Source organism: Centrocercus urophasianus, unplaced genomic scaffold (assembly GCF_019232065.1).
Source record: "Centrocercus urophasianus isolate 14NV4802_14NV808 unplaced genomic scaffold, USGS_Curo_1.0 seq_16, whole genome shotgun sequence".
In the NCBI taxonomy this organism is placed as follows: Eukaryota; Metazoa; Chordata; class Aves; order Galliformes; family Phasianidae; genus Centrocercus; species Centrocercus urophasianus.
Window position 1 is genome coordinate 32794072 of NW_024884711.1, and position 22215 is coordinate 32816286.

General features: G+C 37.7%; 1 protein-coding gene across 2 annotated transcripts in view; it reads left to right on the top strand.

Moving 5' to 3' along the window:
• Positions 1 to 22215, top strand: part of WAC (WW domain containing adaptor with coiled-coil) — a 53397-nt gene that overhangs the window by 16430 nt on the left and 14752 nt on the right. For both annotated transcript variants that reach the window (XM_042816921.1, XM_042816920.1), the window contains exons 4-9: positions 6709 to 6815; positions 7578 to 7693; positions 8140 to 8252; positions 9703 to 10011; positions 19492 to 19737; positions 21241 to 21363. In XM_042816921.1, the coding sequence (XP_042672855.1) occupies positions 6709 to 6815; positions 7578 to 7693; positions 8140 to 8252; positions 9703 to 10011; positions 19492 to 19737; positions 21241 to 21363 (1014 nt within the window). The remainder of the gene's footprint in view (positions 1 to 6708; positions 6816 to 7577; positions 7694 to 8139; positions 8253 to 9702; positions 10012 to 19491; positions 19738 to 21240; positions 21364 to 22215) is intronic.

Below are 22215 nucleotides of genomic sequence, written 5' to 3' on the forward strand. Positions count from 1 at the left end.
ATCACAGTGGTGAATTCTGAGTGGATGACAATGTTAGCCAAGGCAGGGCTACCTGTGGGAACATATCTCTGTACCCCCAAGTAATTGGATGTCTAGCTTTTTTTATTTTTATTTTTAAAGAGTTAAACTGTTACGTGAAGCAGTTTGAATTTTGAGTTGTTAGGAATTTCACCTCGGTGAAGCGTTATCTAATCAGGTATTTATCTTACATATATTAACACAAAGTTGGTCAGAGAGAAATCATTGAAATATGTTTAACTTACTTGTCAGGAGACTTGAAGATCTGTTGTTTGCACTACTCAGAATTCAATTCAGTGTTGGGAACGAGCCTAAAAAAAAATGCCACCACCTCTGGGAAATGAAAATATCACATTATGCAACTGCCTTTTCCAGCTATTCTCTTTCCTTTCTTGTTCATGTTCCTTATTCCTGTTTCTTTGCTCTGAACTGCTCTGTTGTTTGTTGTTGTGAGAGGACCTGTAGAAGACCACCTGCAATTTTATCTTCTCCCTATGCAGAGGTGGTTGGAGTCCCTAATTTTTGGTAGAGCACCTGAGCAAAACTCTGTTCTACATGTGAACTAACATATAATTCAAAAGATAAGGGTAGAAAAAAAGGCTGTAGAGAGATGACTTGTCTGCCATCACGTTCGCAGTAGAGCTACAAATCTTCCAGTTTTCCCCTTTCTTGGTACCCATTAATGCTTTTCAGGAGTGCAGTGGAAATGTGTTTGTCCCCTTAGCCGTTTTGCAAAGAACAGCTTTGGGACGTGGGGTCTTTCTGGAGCTCACTGCATCCACTGAACTTTGTTCATTGGACCTAATCATTTTTGAAGTTGCGTACAGGTTGGAAAATGGTTTCCCACTGTTAACTGTGGGTGAGCCGAGGGCTGAGGGGAGGAAGAAAACAACAAAATAATTATAACAAGGAAAACAAATTGGAGCGGGATGGTTGGCTTATATCTCTTCTGCCAGTGAGAAGTACCAGAACTGGTCGGTCTATTCAGATTGAAGTGCAGCCCTTGGAAAACAGTTCTCCTCTTAGCTTCTGGAGTCTTGTGAGAAGTCTGAATTTAAGTTGAGCCCTTTTATAATTACCTTCACTTTCATTTTCAATGAGCCAATAACTGATTTTCTTTCTAGAGCAGCTTGGACTCTTCAGCCTAAAATTGAGCTTCAGTGTCTGAAATAAAATTAGATGGATCTAATTAAGAATACAAATGTAAACAGAAGATAGCAGACTCATTATGTAATGCATAAAAAAAATTAGAAGCTAATGTTTAATTTTAATATTATCTTGAAGCTCTTTGAGTTTCAGGAAATTTGGTTACTTTTGAGTTTCAGTAGTAAAACAGTGTAAACCCTTGGCCTCCAGTGGTTTAGTACTCCCCTCTCTTCCTTTTGGAGTTATTGGTTTCTTTCTACCATTTTAGAAAGAAAGCTGTATTTTAACCTGTTTTTCTGAAAAAGAACTTTGCAGAATCCTTTTCATCCTTTTTAGTAATTTGTCCCACTTATATATGATTCTTTTCATAGTGATGTCTTAGACTGGTTTCCATGAAAGTTTGTGTAAATGGTAACCTGGAGAAAAAGATGAAAACTTCCTTTCAGTGGGAAGAATGTCCTGAGAAACAGACATTACAGAGCAGCACAGGCTTCACTGTTCCAGATAAGGAGATGGAGCAGGAGGGGAAAAGAGGCTTTGTAAGTTGTTTTGCTCGCAGTGTAAAACTTTCGGTTTGAAGGATATAATGAGTATTTAATTGGACAGCAGAGTGATCAGGCTCACATTCTCTTGGCAGAGCACTGTGCCTTCAGTTTTGTGTGTTATGATTTTCTGGAAGGTGTTACTGACCAGTTGGTATATTCTCTGAGGCTGTTGCTCTGCTAGAAAAATGCAAATTTTTTTTATAATTTTAATCACTTGTGAAAGGCAGCCATATTTTACTTCAACACAGCAGGCCACATAAAAATGCACTAAAAAAAAAAAAAAAGGATATTGTCTTATGTGCAGCAAATAAAAATGGCTGTGATCGGCTGTTCAATTACTTCTGAGGCTTGGGTATTGCGTTCCCATTATGTTACTTTTATTCCCTCCCATATGGAGAACTTCAGCGAGTGTTTTGCAGAGACCTCCATCAGACTAACAAAGATGGAGGCTGAAATACACTTCAGACATCTTAGTTTGGGTGTACTTAGGTAAGGCTTTTTTCAATGCTTAAACAAGTTTTAGTTATCTCTGTACAATGTCACTACCACTGACTGTCATGCTGTTACATTTTTTCTGACGACAAATAATTAATGTCTGTCTGTGCTGTTAAGGAAGTTCAAATTCTAGTAGTGTCTCTAGCTTAACACATTTGAATACATACTAGCCAAGAGATGGAAAGGATTGTGGCTGAGCTGTATATGAGTATAAGTAAGTTGAATGAAGTTCCTTGCTTTTCTGCTGCCCCATATTTCTTTCCAAATGCTTGGTTTCTGAGCACGGAAGACTCTCAGATCCCTTCCTGAATCCCTGTCAGCATTGGAGACAGTGAAGGGAAAGGACTGGCCTTGAGGTTCAGCTGCAGCACTGGTTTTTGCTAGGGAGCATTTTTAGTGCTTTTTGCCCAGCTGGTAAGCATTTGTAAACTTTTGTTTGCATTATCTACACTGATACTTCTTATTATGGTTACAGTAAGAGTTACAGTATTAAGAGTTACAGAGTAAGTATCTTGGGAGCCTAAGCGCTCTGTGTATGTTAGACTGCATGAAGTTAGGAAACGTATAGTCCAGTACCGTGCAATAGTATCCTGCTGCAGCTACTGCCAGCTTATTCTTTGTGCCTGGCCAAAATCTTGGGTGTCTGAGGTGGTTATGACTAGATGTTGCAGTTGCTAATATGAGTTTTTTTGGAAGTTTCAGCTTGTTTTGAAAGACGGTGGGGGGAGGGAGAAAAAAATTAGGTGCTTATTAGAGCAGTCTAATCTTCAATTCAAAGTATCCTTGTTTCTTAATTTCCCTGAGTTGAAGTGGTGTCAGGGGAAACATCAGTTAAATGTGAAAATTACTGACAAAGTTGAAGGTATGCAGTGGGCTGTGATATTCTTTCTTCACCCTGCGTTGTCTGCTTTCCAAGTCCAGCATGGTGCTGAAACCTCATTGCAGCTCAGACTGTATTTGCTTCAGTAATTTGGGTCTGGAGAGCACTTAATAAAAATTGTGCAAGTGAATCTTGGCATAACTGAATTTTTCAATCTGTAGTAGGCATTAAGTCACAGCCTATTTTTTGAATTGGTTCCCAGAATCATGCTTTGTGTACTTGTGCTGATTTTCATGCATGAGTGAGGAAGATGTGATTTTTTTATTTTTATTTTTTTTAAAAAAAAAAACCTTGAAGAAAATGATGATAATTTAACCTTACCCTGTCTGGATTTAACTGCTTCCAAAATAATGATTGAGCTGAGAAAAGTCACAGCGATGGTGCTATAGATACGTCCATAGAAAGCTCTGTAACTATTGTTAAATTCTAGGATGTGCTAACAGGTATTTGAAAAGCACAAGCCTCTTGATCCTTCTTCTTCTTTTCTTTTGGTTTGTGCATTTTTTTTTTTAATGCAACAAATAGATAAAAACAGTAAAATGTTACAAGGGAATATCTCAAAGGGTGCTAGAATTCTGTCTACCTTAGCAGGCCTCTTTCTGGGGTATGAAGTAATCTCAGCTATCCTGCCTTTGCGATTTGGATCTCAGGAACAAGTTGCCATGCATGCACTTGCAGCACAGACAGCCATATAAAATGTATTGGGATTAGATACTGCTAAGGGTATTGCTGGTGTACCAGTAAGAGGAACCTTCCTCCTTATTTGAAGTAGGCTTCCACATAGTGATTACTTTTGGCCAACAGTTTTCACACAGTAAACTCTGGAAGCTCCTGCGCTGTTTTTCTATGGAATTCTGAGCTAGCAGTGCTTGCTGGGCTGGACTGCCAGAATTCCTTGAGAGGTTACAAGGTTTTGGTCTGCAGTTAATTTGGTGGATCTTTAAGCCATTAATTTGTATGAATTGTCTAAAACTCTTATTCTTCAGAGCATTTGCTTCACTCTTGGAAGCTTTCTAACAGCAAACATCATTTTGGCAGCTCCCTTCATGCTCGTTCCCTTTATGTTCTGGCACTGATCTAAGTGTAGAGCAGTGTTAACCGTAAAAATAAATGGAGGTCTGAGGGGAAAACTTGCGCCTTTAACTGCGCTCTGTAATAGCTCTAGGCATTATCAGGTGTGGAATTATGCTTTGCTGTTCCAAAGCCTGACCAGCATGTCCTGATGACCCAAGGTGGGATCTTGCTGGAGAAGCCATGAGGGGCCCTTGTGAAGAAACTGCTGCAGAGCAGCGCCGGGGCTGCTGTAGGCAGTGGGAGTGCCACAGCAGCTCAGGTACTGCTGAGGGGCTTCGTGACTCACTGCCAGGACTGGGAACAGCCTCGGAAGCAGTGGGAGATGCAAAGGAAACTGCGGAGCTGTGAGACTGAGAGGGGCTGGATGTCTGTTCAGTGAGCTTGAGGGGTCTATTTAGGGTTGGGTAGAACAGGTTTTAAGAGATCTTAGTGGTCTAATGCATATGTTGCCATCTTGCTCGCGTTGGGAAAATGTGTAATGGAGTATTCAATGTGGCAGTGTATTTAGAAAGTCACTAACAACATCTTGACTGAGCTGAATGAAGTGTAATGTAACTGCACCTCTAGGACGGGATTACAGTAAATTGGCTGTGTGGATGGTTTCTGAAATTTTGAAGTGAATGATATCAAACTGTTTTAAAAAAACATCTGGTGCATCTCATTTTTGTTGTTCGTTTTTTTTTCCCTATAAAAGGGAGATAGTTGTTTTACCTCATAGTAGAATTTAACTAATGAGTCTGTGGTAAGCAGCCTACAGAAATACACAGAGACATTTAACAACTTTATCTCAGTAGAATTTGTGAGGGGAACAGTAAATAGATGAAGACTGTTAACAGAATAATTTATTTAGAAATATTTAACCACTGTCTCATTCTGTAAAGGTTAAGGATAGAGTCACAGAATCACCGAAGTTGGAAAAGACTCCTCCCAATGATAAGTTTCATTCTGCTGGCCTTGAGTGCACAAGATGGCATTCGTGTGGGCCTAACTCTTGCTTTTGGAAGGCTGTACTTGTGGAGATGTCCTTTTTCCTTTCCTTGCCATGCACTTTTTAAAGTGAGTGAGTGACATACACTTGCTAGCCGAAATAGTGCTGGAGAGGGTTTAGAACTGCTGATGATTCTGGTGGTCAATAACTAGTGTGTGCAAATTTGTCTTTATTCTTTGTAGGGTTGGAACCACGTTGGTCATAGCATATTTCTTTGCTCCTGTGACTGACTGCTTTTTTTGTCCTGTGTGAGGAGGAGGTGGAGAATTTTGTAGTAATTTTGTCAACACTTGCATAGTCAGAAGGATCAAAAATCATTATTTGTATAATAATCTGTCCTATGCTATGTCTGATACACTGTAATAAATCATTTTCTGCTTATGAGCTCTCAAAGTCCTAGAAAATCTTATTTTAATGGCTCAGTTCACTCTCACCTATTAGAACAGTATCAGGCTCTGATTCTTTGGTGTGGTTACTCATGAGATTTAGTTCTTGGTATTTGCAGACCCTTCTGATTTCAAATTTAAACTATGATACAGTATGTGAAGCTGGTAGTTCCTGTTGTAGTAGTAGTTACGTACTTGGGAGGGCAGATAAGATAAGGTCAGTGCTGATGTATTTTGAGTATTTAGTTTCTCCTTGAAATCTATAAGAAAATGATTTTTCTTAGCACGGTGTGGAAGAAAAATGGGAAGAATGGAAAAATTGAAGAGACTTGTGTAGAATTTTTCAAGGAATAAGAGTCTGTAAGAGCAAGACATCTATACGAAGTTCACCAAGGGCAAATGAGGGAGCTTATTTAACTGGAAATCAGAAGAGTTAATGTTTAGTTGGTGATTGAGTGTAGACACAAATGTAAGTCTAAAAAATGCTGCGTTCTCTCTTTTCTCATTGCTCAAGTGAGAAATTTTTTTAGTTCAATTGTTCCAAGGAAGAAAACCAGGTGACCTCAGTAAACAGTTGTTTGGGGTCCAGAACTGTGTGAGCCTCTGAGAAATGTTGCTTATAATATGCTGTATTGCAGAGTCTGTGCTGCAGGAAAACTGAATTTATTCTATTTTCATAAATAGAAATAGTTACGTAGGACCAGGTACAAAGGAACTCAAGGGTGAAGAAAACCACCTTGCTTCAGTGAACTTGAAAAGTGATTTCTGTATATCAAACACAGTGGGCGAATGAGAAACCCTTTTAAACTTTCTGACTTAATGTTTTGGATAAAATGATTTCTAATTTCTGAATTAACACGTTAGGACTCTGTCAGCATACTGATAAAATAATGGTAAAGGCTGTGTATTTTGTTTATGGGATAAAGTTTGAGAATAAGAGTAGTGCAAGCTACATTATTGTAACTGGAGAGTCAAAGGGAGCTTTACCTTATATGCAACAGAAGAAATATGTGTGTATGTCTTCTGAAACCCTTCACATTTGATTGATGTTTTGATACAGGTGACTGATATGCCCTCACTGCTTTTTGCCTCTTCAGAATTCAGATGTGTAATTTCTTTGAGAACATATGTGGTAAAGTATTTCTTTTTTCCTTTTTTTTTTTTCTTTCCTTTTAGGGACCAGTTACTCTCCACAAGAAAATTCACATAACCACAGTGCTCTTCATAGTTCAAATTCGCATTCTTCTAATCCCAGCAATAATCCAAGCAAAACTTCTGATGGAGTGAGTATTTGTGATTAGTATTCATCTCCATTCATATATATATAGTACTTTCAGCGTTATCTGAAATGGGAGACATGTGCTTCCTCTTTCATTGAGTTCTCCAACATCAGTTTTTCTTTTATAAACACTTTAAGCATCCAAGCTGCAGTTGTGAAATGTTGTAAAACTGTTCTAATTGATAATCACTAGAGGTTTGAGTTACATGTTTTGAATTTAAAATGTGAGATTGTTTAATAAAGTAGATATATACTTTCCTTGAACTTTATTGGTAAAATCATATTTTCTTGCCTAGGTTTACTTCAGATGCACTGTAGTGACTTTTTATCACCTTATTATCTAACTAAGTTTTAGTGGTTAGGGTGGTGATTGTTCAAAAATTGCACTGAAAGCAGAACAGATAAATTTGCAAAGCATAGGAAAAGATTGAAAATACATTTGCAATGATTTTTTGAGAAATTTTAAGCTGCAGAGAACTAGCGTTATCAATTGTGATATTGCTGTGTCCCAGTAAGTGTACTGTTATTTTCTTCTATTTTTTCATGGTTAGTGAGAATAAAACAGAAGAAACTTTTGTAGAATGCAGCAGGAGTATAGGGGTCACATCTTATAGCTTACCAGCAATGGATCAGGCATTTAAATGTGATCTAAATGGAAAGCAGTGATAAGGGGTATCAAGTATGAGGACTTGACTTGACATAGTTCTCAGTGTGTGTATTAAAACTCTGGGGTAGTCTATTGTCCAACACTGTTTGTATTTCAAAGGCTTACGATTCTGCGGATGATTGGTCTGAACACATCAGCTCTTCGGGCAAAAAGTACTACTACAACTGCAGAACAGAAGTTTCACAGTGGGAGAAACCAAAAGAGTGGCTGGAAAGGTATATATATGTGTGTGTGTGTGTGTGTGTGTATATATACACACATGTCTGTTTTCAACTTATAAAGAAAAGTCTTCTTAACATCATTTATAGAGCAGTTCAGTTTATCTAGTACTGCTGTAAAAGACTGTGGTCCAAGTTTGTGTTTCCACCACCCATACATGACCTCTAGCACCTATTTTATCCCTGCCTGGGTGATCCCAGGAGGATCAGGGAGGGGGAGGGGAAATGTTGTTTTTCTGTGCTATGTTAGTGAGCTGAACTCGTCTGATAGGGTGAGGGCTTGGACAGATGCTGGTGTAAGGAAGCAACAGTTGGAGTTCGCCAGCTTCATCTGTAGCAATGATCTCTTAGAACGATTCATCTTATGCATCTGTAGAAAGTATTGTTAGGCGATGTAAATTCTTATTTAACTTGTGTTTTTTTTTGTTTTTTTTTTTCTTCAGAGAGCAGAGACAAAAAGAAGCAAGCAAAATGTCAGTTAACAGTTTTCCAAAAGATAGAGATTACAGAAGAGAGGTGATGCAGGCGACAGCTGCCAGTGGGTTTGCCAGTGGAAGTATGTGGTTTTGCTCTTTTCCAAACTTAAAGAATTAAAAAATATTTCCTAAGCTGCTTTTCTCCTCTCTTCATATAAACAAAGCCAAACTGAAGATGCAGACAGCTATGTCAAGTGTTGTTCCTTAAAACAACTTTTATTTACTAGAATCACAGTTTCGTAATGCTTTTTATGGTACTCCTTCTTGCAGCTTTTACTGCCTAATTTGAGTTCTGTGTAGGTAGTTATTGAAACAATCTGCACAACTGATAGTACGGTTGGAGTGTTGCACTTATTGAGACTTGTCAGTGTTATATTCTGAGCATGAAAATAGAAAAGCAGAAAAAAATTCTAAAAACTTGATTTCACATCTGAAAAATGCAAACTAATATGATAGGTAATGGTATCAGGGTTTTTCAGAAACTTGTATACTCTACTGAAAGGTATTTTTGCCACGCCAATACTATTAGCAAAGCAAGTCCCAAACCATGACTTTCTGTGGCTTGGATTTTTTTCTTTTTTCCTGAGAATATAGCTCTAATCTTTGCCAAATTTTTCTAGGAAATGTGCAAACCATTCCTAGAAACATGTGAGATTCCTTCTGTGTGCTGATATAGTTTTAATGATTTTGTAGCATAAATCTCTAGATGGATTAAGAGTAGAAACCAAACTTTTATTTTTCCAAATTGTGGTTTTTCTTCGCCTTCTGTGGGACTTGGCCAAGCAGACGTGTGTTAAAGGAATGCTTTTCTGTATATGTGAAAACATATTGCCATGCTAGAACAAACTGTATGCTACAAAAAGATAGCATGCTTGCATGTTTCAGTAACCACTTGTTTTATGAAAATCAAGGATAAAAAAGCTCAGTATTTGCTTGATGTATTTTCTGTGCAGTGTACTTTAACATCCATTAGCACGTGACAGATGCAAACTAGTCACTCATTTCAGATATGGTCTTCTGAATTCATCCAGCTGAAAGTACATTCTTTGTGGCAGTATTCAAGTGACTTGAAGGAGAATTCTTTGAGGGGTAGAATCTGAAACTACTTAATTATACATGATGCTCAGGATGTCTAATGAACAAAAGAAAAAGGGCAGAGATTATCTCTTCATGCTAAATATAAGTGAAAATAATAGATTTTGATTTAGATTTTTTTAGGAGACTTCAAAAGTTAACTTTGACTGTAACACTCATTATAAAGCACCCCTTCGTCAAAACACAGTGCTTAACTGGAGCTCTAAATCAAGCAAAGGTCACAGAAAATGCATTTTGTCAGTGAGTAAAATTGAATTTTGCCTTTTTTGATGCTGATTTGCTTAAGTTTTTTTTAATCATAAGAAGTTTGGTCAGCTATAGTTATTGATGTGCAGCTGTATTGATCATAGTCAATGCGATTTTAGAGAGAAGTTTCTAATTTTTCTTCTTTGTTTTTTTTCTTAATGCAACATTACTTGGGGAATCCTGAAAAAGTGGAAGACAAGCATTCTAGTGATGCCAGTAGTATGCTCCCACAGAATATTTTGTCTCAAACAAGCAGGCACAATGACAGAGACTACAGACTGCCAAGGGCAGAGACTCACAGTAGTTCTACTCCAGTACAACATCCCATCAAACCAGTGGTTCATCCAACTGCTACCCCAAGCACTGTTCCTCCTAGTCCATTTTCTCTACAATCTGATCACCAGCCAAAGAAATCCTTTGATGCTAATGGAGCATCTACTTTATCAAAACTGCCTACATCTGCATCTTCCATCCCTTCACAGAAAACAGAGAGGAAAGGTATGTCTAATGAAATTCCATGTAGTACTTAAAACCAGGTATTTCTTTTCCTTTGCTGGTTAAATGTTACTTCCAGAACTTAAGTGTACTTGTTGTGTTGATTGTGCATGCTTACAACCCAGTTAGCTTTTTGATGAGCTTACTAATTCTTAAACAATTCTAAATGGATTTTGTGGTATTTACTGTTTATTGGCTTATTCTACAAATTGTTATTTCAGATCATCTTTTAGTAATATGTTCAAACTTTTTTTCTTGCCTCATGTTGTTTTGGGTGTTTGCCATTTTTTGAGTTCTTAGCATAGATGTAGCCACACTGTTTGAAAGTCATTTTGGACCATTATATTTTGGGAACTACTCTTACAAAATGGAATGCCACTGTGAATCTGAAGTGCTGTTGTTACAGAAAGCTACAAAACTTGTATGTTTTTTAACAGCTGCTCGAAGGCTGCTGAAAGTTTGTGTTTCTGTGCACCAGAAACTTTTAGAGTCATCGAACAAAGATGAGGATTTTGTGCATTGTTTGTGAATTTCAAAAATCTACATATTAATTTGATTTAATTTGTTATTAGGGAAGAGATGCTAAAGAACATTGTGAGGATGGAAAAGTGATACTCTGATATAGCCAAGCTCATTGAAATGAGTAACATTTTGTTAGAAAAAGGTGTTTCAGAGCTTTGAGGAGAGGAAAAAAATATTTTTTAATAAAGATTTGGGTTTTAATTTTAAGTATTACTAACCTGTTATGACACTGGATTCATTTTGGAAAGATACTGAAATTTGTGAGTATGCCTAGTTTAGAAAGAGTAATACAGTCCTGAGAAGCACATTGAGCCTCAGGTCTGCTGTTGGTCTTACACTCTGCATTTGTTTTCTTGCCTTCTAGTTTTCTTTATTAAAGAATTCCAGCTTTTAGTGCAGTTGGAAATTTTCCTGGCTATCCAAAAATTCCCAACGGTAACATTTCTAGCAATGTAAGAAAATTGTACATGAAGAATTTTTCATGAGACCTTGAGCAGTTTTCACATGATTTGGAATGTGAGTGTTGATGGTAAATACGGAGTAACGGAGGCGAGCCTTTTTCTGTTGAGCACTGTAAAGCATGAAGAATGGTGTGCTGGTTTTCGTGTGGTTCTTGTACGGAACACCAAGAAATTAGCTGCTAAGCCTCTGCTTTGAGTGCAGTTTGATACACTCCTCTAAACAGTGACAGTGCAAAACATCCATGTGAAATATTCTCTCCTTAGATTCACACGATAATTAAGATTGGAAAAGAACACTGCGATCATCCAGTCCAGCCATCAACCCACCACTGGCATGCCCACTAACTTTGTCCCTCAGTTCCACATCTGTGTGCTTCTTAAACATCTCCGGGGTGGTGACTCAGCTGCCTCCCTGGGCAGCCTTTGCCAATGCATTACTTCTCTCTCTGAGAATACTTTTTTCCTGATATTAAGCGTAACCTCTCTCTTTCCAGTACTATCTTTAAAACGTTCTTTAAGAAACCCTTTGTTACTTCATTCTTGCATGTGTTTCATTCCTGTTTGGTGTCTGATTGGACTTCATGCTGGGTATTCTTTTCCCGTTTACTGCATACCTTTATTAGTTGCCTCAGGTTAAACTGAGCAACTGAGTCTTGCTGAAACTGAAGGGATTTTCCCCTTGTGACAGCTGCTACAAGTGTTATCAGGTAGTTCTGGAATTTCTTAGATGTGGCATTTGTTTGAGAACTTAGTGTATGCAGTTGGGTACATGCAGTAGAGGTAACTGTGTGGGGCAGTCTTGCCACTATGAATCTTACCTCAGGATCCACGTTACCTTAGATGCTTCCTTATCAATAATGATGTAATTTCTGTATTCCTATAAAGGGACCATTTAAGCTTATAGGAATGAAATGGATAGATTCCATAATGATGAGTAGTTGATGTAACTGCTTTGTGACACCAAAGGTGAGCAAATGCAGCACTTTGGGAACTTCAGGCAGGGTGAGTCACAGTTTTGAAGTTAGTAAGCAGTTGAGTTAGTAGAATTCGTTAGTTGAATGAGTAGAAGAAAATTAGGCTTCAAAATTTCTTTGTAAATTTTGGTGTATTGCTTGAATTTCCTCCTTCATAAACAAAAAAACCTCAATTTTGTATTATGATAAAAGATTGTTCATAGGGTACACTTAGTAATCTTGCCTTTTTCTTGTTTTGTGTTTATTAAAACTTGTATTTGGTATTTGAACGTGAAATTTGACCAGTGTAATATCCATGGAACCTCATGTATTTAAACAAAGGGAGTAAACTGTTGTACACTGTAATGGTTCTGTATAGCTGTCTTCAGTTACTCATTCTCCCAGATGTGGCTGTGAACCTGTGCTGTTGTAGGTATGCTGTTTTGTTGGTGATTGTTTCATTGTGATGAAAATGAAGAAAGTCTCGTCCTGTGACAGCTTAAACAAGTTCCTAAAGTTATCTTTGTAGAATAGGAAAGTAGTTAGGGAGGTTTGTTTTTATGGTAGTAAAGGAAACAGCCTTTGGTTTCCTTTGATTTGTTTTTTTTCCTTTTTTGCTTTTTGTTCTCCTGTTCACCAGCTGTACCATCCCTCTCTCTCTCTAAGAAGAGGTAAAGCTGTCTTTTAGCATTGCTTACTAAGGGAGCTTGGTCCAAATGACTGAATAATACATGCAGTATCTTGGCTAAATTAGTTCTTGCTTCTTGTCATTGTGTTGCTGGTGGCTGTGTGCCGTATGGCATATGCCACATATGTACCACTGTTTTAATAGTTTTGTTAATGGTGTGTATTTTTTAAAATGCAGTAATAGTTATGAAAAATAAAACAAAATCACCAAAAACCAACGCTTCTTTCAGCTCAATCTCTTTTGCTGCAGGGGTATGTTGTAGTCCCGCAAGGAGATTGAATAAAATTCCTGGCTGAACTCTAGCTCAGCTGTTAGCAGTAGTCCTCTGCCCTCATGGCTGGCAGTAGTGGAGAGTTCCTGGGGAACTATTTGACCTCTACCCTTTCATTTGAATGTTCCAGTCAGAATCTGCTGCTTCTGTTTGTGCTCACTGTGAGTGCTCTATGCAGGTAAAGTGTGGGGTTGCTTTTCCTACTTTGGGCTGTAGGGCACATCACATGTTTTTGTGTTTCTTATTCACTTACTGAATGAAATGTTGTACTGTCCATACCTTAACAGCGTGTCTGTCCATAGAGTACTTCTCACAGCTTTCCTCCAAGTCCAGTCAAGCAGCACTTCTGTTTCTAGCAGCAGTACTGTGAAAACTCTCCAACAGAACTCAGCAGGATGGCCAGCGCAGGGTTGTGTGGGTTGTGCTGCTGATGCTGCCAGACTGTAGTGGTTGGTTAGTGGTGGCTGAGCTTCTTCCTTCCTCTTTCCGCACCCACTGTTTTGTACTTGTAACACTTCTTAGACTTCAGTGGTCAGTTATTAACGTGGCTCCTGGTATCACTGCATCTTCTTTGGCTGAGTTTTTCAGTTCTAAGTTTATTGCTCAGTTTGTACAGTGGTTGCAAAAAATTACATTAGTGAGACTGTTGGAGGTTTCTTTCACTGTTTCATACTTGTTTGCTGAGCATTGCTGTTATGTTCATTTTGGCAGTGGAACTAAAAATACAAAAGCTTCTCTGAGACTGAAGTGATCCAATATGAGCAGGGTACAGGTTGGGATTTTTTGTATTTCAGAGGTTTTGAGCGCAGTTGAGAGCCCAGTTACTGTTGTTGCAGTGGCTGCATTTGTCCAAACATTTTCAAAATGCATCTTTTTAAAATATCTATGTATCTTTCTGTAGCTTAATAATCTTCATAGGTGAAATTGAATTAAAAAGCTCAGTGTGACTCACACTGCACAGAGGACTCGGTGGAAAACACTCACTGGACTGTACACATAAGTACTTCAGGTGAATGCATTACGATTCTTAGTTATTAGCAGTAAATCAGGTAGTTTGGTGAGCTGTTCTGCAGGCTGTTTAATTAATAAAGCAGCTGCGAGCTTTATGGGGCAGTAAGGCATTGGTTTTCTGAACATTTTGTAGTGCTATTTCCCCCCTACGGTGAGCATGCTGAGAACACATGTGATTGTTGCTAACTGAGCAGAGATTTAACTCCAGCTCACAAATGTGCTGAGTAAGGATGAAGTGCTGAATTCAAATGTCTTCAAGTGCATTTTGTTCTACTGTTCAAAATAAAACTTAATAGAAAAAGCTAATTGGAACACTCAAGGGGTCACATTAATAATTTGGAAATTATGCAGTCAGCCCTAAGTGGGAAATTTCCATGTCATTTAAATAATAAAAACCTTTGGAATAAATCTTTTCAAATATATATGACAGAATAAGAAGCAACCTACCTACAACAACCTTGTAAAGCTACTTGATGTTTAGAGAATCCCAGCCTGTGTGTTGTCAGGAAGAGGACTGTGAGGCAAGTTGGCATGCAGAAAATCCGTTTTTGCATCTCCCTTTTTCCCTCGGGATCACTGAGCCTGGGCAGCTCAGCAGTAGCAGGCAAGGGAAGGAGGAGTGCTGCAGGCACAGATGAACGTCGCTATGGAGCTGGGTAGGCCTCTGGTGAGACAGGGTCTTCACTTGTGCGTTAACCCTGGTCTGATAAACTGCTTTTCATCTGAAACATTGTGGGCTGAAAACACAACTCAGAATGAGGTACACTGGTCCTGTTTTGCTGAGGCACAGCACAGTATTGTTACGAAGGGACCATGATTAATGACAGCAAGATTCAGCAACATTTTAATTTACTGCCTCAAACTTTGAGAATAGAAGCGTTTGCCTTGTTGTCCCTAGGCTGTCGTTGGAGAACTCTGTGGTGCAGCTGCCAAAATTAATCTGCCATATTTTTCTGAAAGGATTACTTGTCCTTTTTGCTTAGGAATCCATACTGCTTTGGAATATCCAGTGGAATGTTTCAGCTCTGACTTGAGATGACTTTTCAGGGACAAGCAGTGGCCTCCAGTTACTTCCTTTCAGCTGCCCTTTTGTGAAACCTGCGCCTTTGTCGTATTGGTTCTTGTCGTGGGGAATGCTGCCTTATGTCTCTGACTTGTCTCCTTCTAGGCTAAAAGATGTGATCACAGGTCACAGTCCAGCAGAGTAATTATAGACAGAAAGCTCATTCTTCATGATGATTGTCTTAAAAAATGCTTCATTCTACTGTATAACCACTTACTAAGCTCTTCATGCAGCTGTAAGTTAAGCTCCAAGCTTAATTGTTTTTTCTTTGCCATCTAGTTTGTTTTCCCATTTGTTTTTTGAACAGCTTGAGCTCTTGGCCTCGTGGTTCAGAAACTTGTTTTGGTGTCAAAGTGTACGTAGGCTTTATCCAATCATTGTTGGTTTTGTTTGCTGTTTTTTTCAGAAAGCATGCTGTACATTTCATATTGTTGAGACAAAGTGAATTGCTGGATTTTTCTTTTAGAAGTTTTCTTTAAAAGCTCCTGAAGTCAAAAGGTTTTTCCCTCCCTGGTGGTGTTTTTTGCTTTGGAACAGTGATCTTAAAGGAAGAGCTCAAGTCATGAAATTTTCCATAAGTGAAAAGATTACAGCAGATGTTATGCTCTCGGTTTTAATTATTTTTTGTTTTTTTTATTTATTGAATAGTTTCATTTGGGACTTCATGATAGTAGCTGAAATTGTATGTGTCATTAGGGTCATTTGTGTATTTGTTTACAAGTTGCTGTTGACAATGAAGGGACCGCAGAGTTATTCTGTCCAATGCCAAGTGGTTTTAGTTCATCATCATCTAATACTTTTACAGGCCTTGCAATATAGTTGATCTTTTCTTTAAGAATACTTCTAACAGACACAAGATTTGAATTTTCTGCTTGTAAAAAAATGCTTAGGTTCAGAGTTAATCTGTGTTTGATGTATTAATAGCTAAAAGCAGATTTAGGAATGACTGCCATCCTAGGTAATAACTAGAATCCTTATTTTGCAGTGATACTGAATGAAGCTTGTTTATGAGCAAGGTACTGTATTGACTCAGGTACAGACCAGTGTATCAGAGCTGTAAAGACTGACATTTGTAAAGAAATCTAAATGTTCTCAGTATTGTGTTCTCTTCAGATGCATTTTGTGGTGGTTGAGATCTGAAATGAGAGTGACAGGTCTGTGTAATTCCAAATATAAAATAGTTCCAAATTAAGGTAATTAAAAATCAACTTTTACAGAAGCGGCCTGTATTTCAGAGTTTTTAGCATGTAAGGTTTTTTCATGAAAGATTTTCCCATTGTAGAGAAGAAAATGGCTTTTCAGACTGCTTGAAAAGAGCAAATGCTTCCACAAGCATACCTTTGTCAATTCTGGTTTGGCAAAAAAAACTTCGTACCCTTTGTACTGTGCACATTTAGATGGTTATGAGCACAGAGATGTACTCCTCTGTTACATCTCGACTGCTGTTTCTGTAACGTTAATGGTCTCAAAAGCTGACAGTGTTAGTGTTGGCCACGAACTTCTTTTTCCACATCGTTTTCTCAAGGTGTTTAGTTCATATGATTGTACAAAAACTCTGTTTTCATAGATGTATTTTAACACATACATAAAACTTTCACAGTAGTACAGTTGCAGGACAGTGTTTCCACATTGTTCAAAAGGAATCATTTTGATTGTGTCAGTTTGGTTAGTATTCTTGTAGCGGAGAAGCTCTCCAAACTCAAGTACTTCTGAAGGCTCTTTGGCATTCTGTGGTTTTGTATGACAGATTCTAAGTCCTTTTGGACGAGAAATGAGTCAGGACTCATTGAAGGTTTGCCTCCACTGCATTGCTCATTCATCTTTGCCTTTGATTCAGTTTTGTGTGTGTGTGTGTACAACACTGCAGCGTGGCTGAAAAATACTTGGAAATGCTTGCTGTGGTGGTATGGTTTGAAGCTCTGGATCTGCTTGTGTGAATTAATACTATATTAGTGAGCATTTCCCTTGCTTAAAGCAGTTAATTTCTTCTTTTAACCAGTGGTTGTACAGAAACATGATTGGTCTGATCCAGTGCCAAGAAAAGAACTCAATCTAGCTGTGAAGAAATATTCTTTGCATTAAGTACATCTAGCTATTAGTTCTGGTAGTTGCTTAGGTGTTTGGTTGGATTTCAGTTGGTTTATTTTCTGTTCTTTTGGGGGTGTTTTTGTTTCTTTTTCAATCAGGGTCGTCACAGCCACCTCTCCTCCCTCCTTCCCTCCCCCAAAGGTTCTCAGAGTCATGGGGTGAAAGACTTACTAGCACTTACCTGCCCCATTCTGCCACGTTCCCTTGCCTTTGTCTGCCAGTACATGCATTTAACAGAATCTGTATCTGTCCAAACTTTATGGTGTGATAAGATTCTTGCTTACTGATGTATCTTGAATTCCTGCAATTTTGCTAAACTAACTCGGAACACCTTTGCATTGTAAGATTTTATATGCAGTATTACTGCAACAGACTAGTGACTCAGTGCATTCATGGGGAGGGCTGGTATGTAGTTGGTTGTTCTGGTCATGTTACTGAAAAATGTATAAAGATTTTGTAACCACTTCTTTTTTCCTCTTCAGTCTTTGTAATGCTTCTTGTCCCCTCATGTTATTTCAAGTTTTCAGTTCTTCTTATGAAAGCTCCTGTCCAAATGACCAGGTGCCTTTACAAATACAATCAGATCAACCTTTTGTCCAAAGGTGTTTGTAACGAGACAAGGCTATGTCTTTTTAGAAACTTGCCTGAAAGATCAGGCTGTGTCTGTGTGCCCTGACCTTCACATCCTTACAAGCAGTCACATTGGAGTTCTTCAGCATTTCTTCTAGTTTAGGTTTCTCAGCAGATGAGCAACAAAGCTATTTCCAGTGTTGGAGGCCTGCTATGAAGTTTCTAGAGAAACTGCGGAAGTCTTTTTTTTTTTTTTTTTTCCATTTTAACTGAGAAGTATAATCCCATTGGATTTACATACTGGTACTCACTTCAGTCACTCTTAAATTTTTTTTAGGGTTCTTCTCCAATGTAGAATCAAACACAGAACTTGTAATTCAGGCTGTCAGAAAATTACAGCTTCTAGGAATTGTGTGAGACTTTGTTCTCAAGCGGTAGAATGAAACAAGACCTTTTGATTTTTCTTCTCTGCTAGAAGTCAACCTCTTCTTACCTTTAATATCTCTCCAAATGAAAAACAAAACAAACAAATAAAAAAACAGAAGTGCTTAGAGTGCAGTTTTCCCTCCCAGTTACTTTAGCTTTCATTTGGATTTTTTTACCTGAAGTGTTTATCTGTGAATCTGTGTTGATGTTCTTTCCCCAATCTGAGGTGCGTTTCCAATCCAGGCCTTCAGTATTGTGGGCAAGCATCGTCAATGAGAGCTTGGATCTGTACCCGTCTTTCCACTCGTCATCCAGGTTGTTTGGTACTGTAGGGCCTCAGGTGGAGTTGAAAGGAGGACGTGAGAGAAAGGGAAGCAGGAATTGAAGTATGATGATCCAGGCTTCTAAGAGGAAGGGTATTGGAAGTGACTGTATGCCCACAGTTAGTGGAAATACTTTCAGAGAAAGAATTTCTTATGGTACTGGAATGCAGGAGAGACTTTCATATTGACTGTAAGTCAAATTTAAAAGTTGTTGATTAACTCAGATTATATCATGGCATTTTTCTTCTAATTAAGCCCAATTTAACTTAACTTGTATGAAGTTAAATTTAAACTTGTATGATATAACTAATAACGTAAGCACTAAGCACGTATGTAAGCAATTACTTGCTAAAAAGAGAATAAGAAAGTAAAGGAAATAGATGTTTATGTTTGAGAACAAGCTGATGATGAGCTTGAAATTAATTATGAGCAAGTACACATTCAGATGTTTTTTCCCTGTGTGGTGGGGATGCTAACAGCTCTTGTTTTAAATTTCTAGTGCAAATTATCACCCCAACTATAATCTTGAGCATTTTTTTTTTGTAGCTGGATTGTACATGACAGACTTGGTCTTTTTTTGTAGCTTTTGAAATCTAATTCCTGAGTAAATGAAGTACATCTTATTCCCTCCCTCAGATTTTGACATATTAACCCATCTGTTTGTAAGTCCATGGACTTCTTAATGCCTTTTGTCACTGCATGTCTTCCAAAGAAAGTTTGGAGTGCATGATAAAAAACATTTCACAAGAGGATATGTACTGCTAGAGAAAACATTAATGAAGAATTTTTGGCTTGAGTTTGTCTTAATAATTCAGAGTACATTGGAGGTGGGTGGGAAGCCTTTGATGTGTCGACAGCTTTCCATCCAATTCTTGGAAGCTAAAGTATTTTTGAGTGTGTGGCTAATACATATTAAGTTCAGTAACCCAAATGACACCATTTATCAAATATCTTCAGTTTTTGTTACATGAATATTTGTATGTATCTTTTCATCTTATAATCATATTTAATAGTTCGATCTTCTGAATTTAATGTGAATATTTTGCTAGTGAGGAGTTATGAGGCTGTACTGAGGAAAATGAAAATTGCTCTTTGCCTTCTATTTAGAGTCTACATCCGTGGACAAGACTGTATCCCATTCTTGCACAACTCCTTCTACATCTTCTGCTTCTGGACTGAATCCAGTGTCTGCACCTGCTTCATCAGCTCCTACAGTTCCTGTCTCACCTGTCCCACAGTCACCAATTCCTCCATTACTTCAGGACCCAAATCTCCTTCGACAGTTGCTGCCTGCTCTGCAAGCCACATTGCAGCTTAATAATTCTAGCGTAGATATATCCAAAATCAATGAAGGTAAGGATTCCTTAAAGTTCATGTAATCCTTTACTTATGCACATTAGTATACTGTGGGTGGTTAAATTGCAGGAAATTCCACTATTACCTTAAATGAAAAGTAAGTAAATCCCTACCTGAAGTGAGGGTTGCTAGTTACCTTGCTTTTCTGTTCAGCCTTTTAAAATTAGCCAGATGATGTTTAATATGCTTGTGAATTCTGATGTACCTGAGAGTTTTTCATTGATGCCAGGGATGCATCAACTGTGCAAGTATTCTCTTGCTCAAAGTTTAGTTAGTTTTTCACATGTTTATTTTATGCAGTGTTCTTTGTTTTCTGTAGTTTGAGCTGCCATCCTATTAGTGTTTGCAAATACCAAAACTTCTAGCGCTTTGGAAGTTGTTTATCTTTTTTTTTTTATTTAACAGAATATGTTGGCCTCACTGAGTAAGATGGTGTATCACTAATTTTGCTAGCAAGCTAAATTTAGTGCATTTAATCCAATTTTGCTGGATAGGCTTTGTTTGTTAGAAGAATTTTTACAGCTAGGTGTAGTGCCTTTCATTGCAAGAACAGGTGAAGGTGGTGCATTTTGATCATTGATTTTTCTACTGGGATTTCTGCACATGGCAACTTAATGAAAGAGGAAGTGTTGTGCACTGGGTTTTTTGTTTCAATTTGTTCTGCGCTGATCATCAATTTAAATAGGAGGCAAAACATTTGCATGTAGTGCCCAGAGATCTTTGATCTTCTAAAAGTGTAAACCATGGAAATGATCAGATTTTACTTTAAACTTAGGAATTTTCCCATAACAGTTGTTTCTGTGGAAAAAAATCTCAATTGGTTTCCTTTTAATCAACAAATGTGGTTTCATCAGTAGTCCAGTAGGTTATTGTCTCTTGTTCTGAGCTGGGAGGAGCTCTTATAAATGCTTATTTGCACGAGGTTAGACTGAAAAAGTAGGAGAATCGTAGTTGGTTGGGTTGAAAAATTACAGGTCCTGTTATGTGTCCTGCTGTATTCTATTGGAAAGTCACTAACTTGAATTCCCAGGCTTTTCTTTGAGCATACCTGGGCAGCAGCTGTGTTTCCCTCTACTTTCCTGAAACCTTTTAGTGAGCTGAAGTGATGCTGGTTTATTTCTTCATCATCATTATTATTATTATCATCATTTTTAAATTACAGTCATTTTGAAAAAGCTTATTCTTCTTTACTGTAATAATAAATTGAATAAATGTTATCTTTATGTATAAGAATTATAGTTGATCCATAAGATTAAGCTGAAGAATTGAACTTAGTTTTTAAAAGATTTTTTTTTCCAATGAATGTCCTAAACTACTAAATAAAGGGCTTGATTAAACATGCCAAGCATTCACGAGATGAATTTATGCCATTGATCACATGGCTTTCTGATTTGTCATGGATGTGGGGAAAAAGATAACGGAAGAGCAGTTTCAGACTGGCTGCATGCATTTAACAGCTTAAACTTAGAATTGTCAGTAAAACGTAATGTTTGCTTTTAGTTCTAACAGCAGCTGTGACACAAGCCTCCCTGCAGTCTATACTCCATAAAATTCTTACTGCTGGACCATCTGCTTTCAATATCACTTCCCTAATTTCTCAAGCAGCACAACTGTCTACGCAAGGTATTAAAAGTTATCTTTTTTACTCATGTAGAGTAGTGAAGTTGTATTTTATAAAGGCTGATACAGCTGAAACTTGTAGAAGCTGTTTTGAGTCATATCTTTGGCCGCATGATGCAGAATATGTTGAATGACTTCTTTTTCTGAAGGTACAATGTGAAACCTTTACTCAGGGAACCTGCAGCTGGCAAGTAACTAGATACATGTACTGCTGTCTTGCCTTCTGGGGTTTTCTCTGTATGTTAACTAACTTAAATACGAGCAGTGTGAAACGTAGAAGTTTATTCTGAACCTTTATAAGACTTAATGTTTTTTATTATATTAAACATAACTCTTCAGTGTTTGAACACCCATCCTTGTAACACTGTGCAACTGTGACTATTGAGGCAGGCTTGAATTCTTGAAAGTAAGTTAATTCTATCTCATGTTATTTGTAGACTTTTATAAGTAATTTTCAGCTTCTAGGCATGGTATTACTTCAGATATCTTTAGTACATTCTGGTTTGTGACCTAATACTAGAAACTGAAACCAAAACAATCATTCAGCATTTATATTGAGTAGATAAGCAGTATTATACACATACTAACTTTTAACAAGTAAAACACGAGATTTTGGTTGTTCTGTTCATTTGTTTTGGTGATTAGATGCTTAGAGTGAATGAATGGATTTCTGAGTATAGTGTTCGTGCATTCTCTGTTAAATTCAGTTGAGCACTCTGAAATAGAAATCACAAGTGAAACTAATTTAATCTCTTCAAGTGTAAAAAGGCATTGTACAAAGGCCTCTTCCTTGCTTTCCACTTCTGCCAGGTTTTAGAAATGAATGGTTTGGGGAAAATACAGATCCTTAGTTGA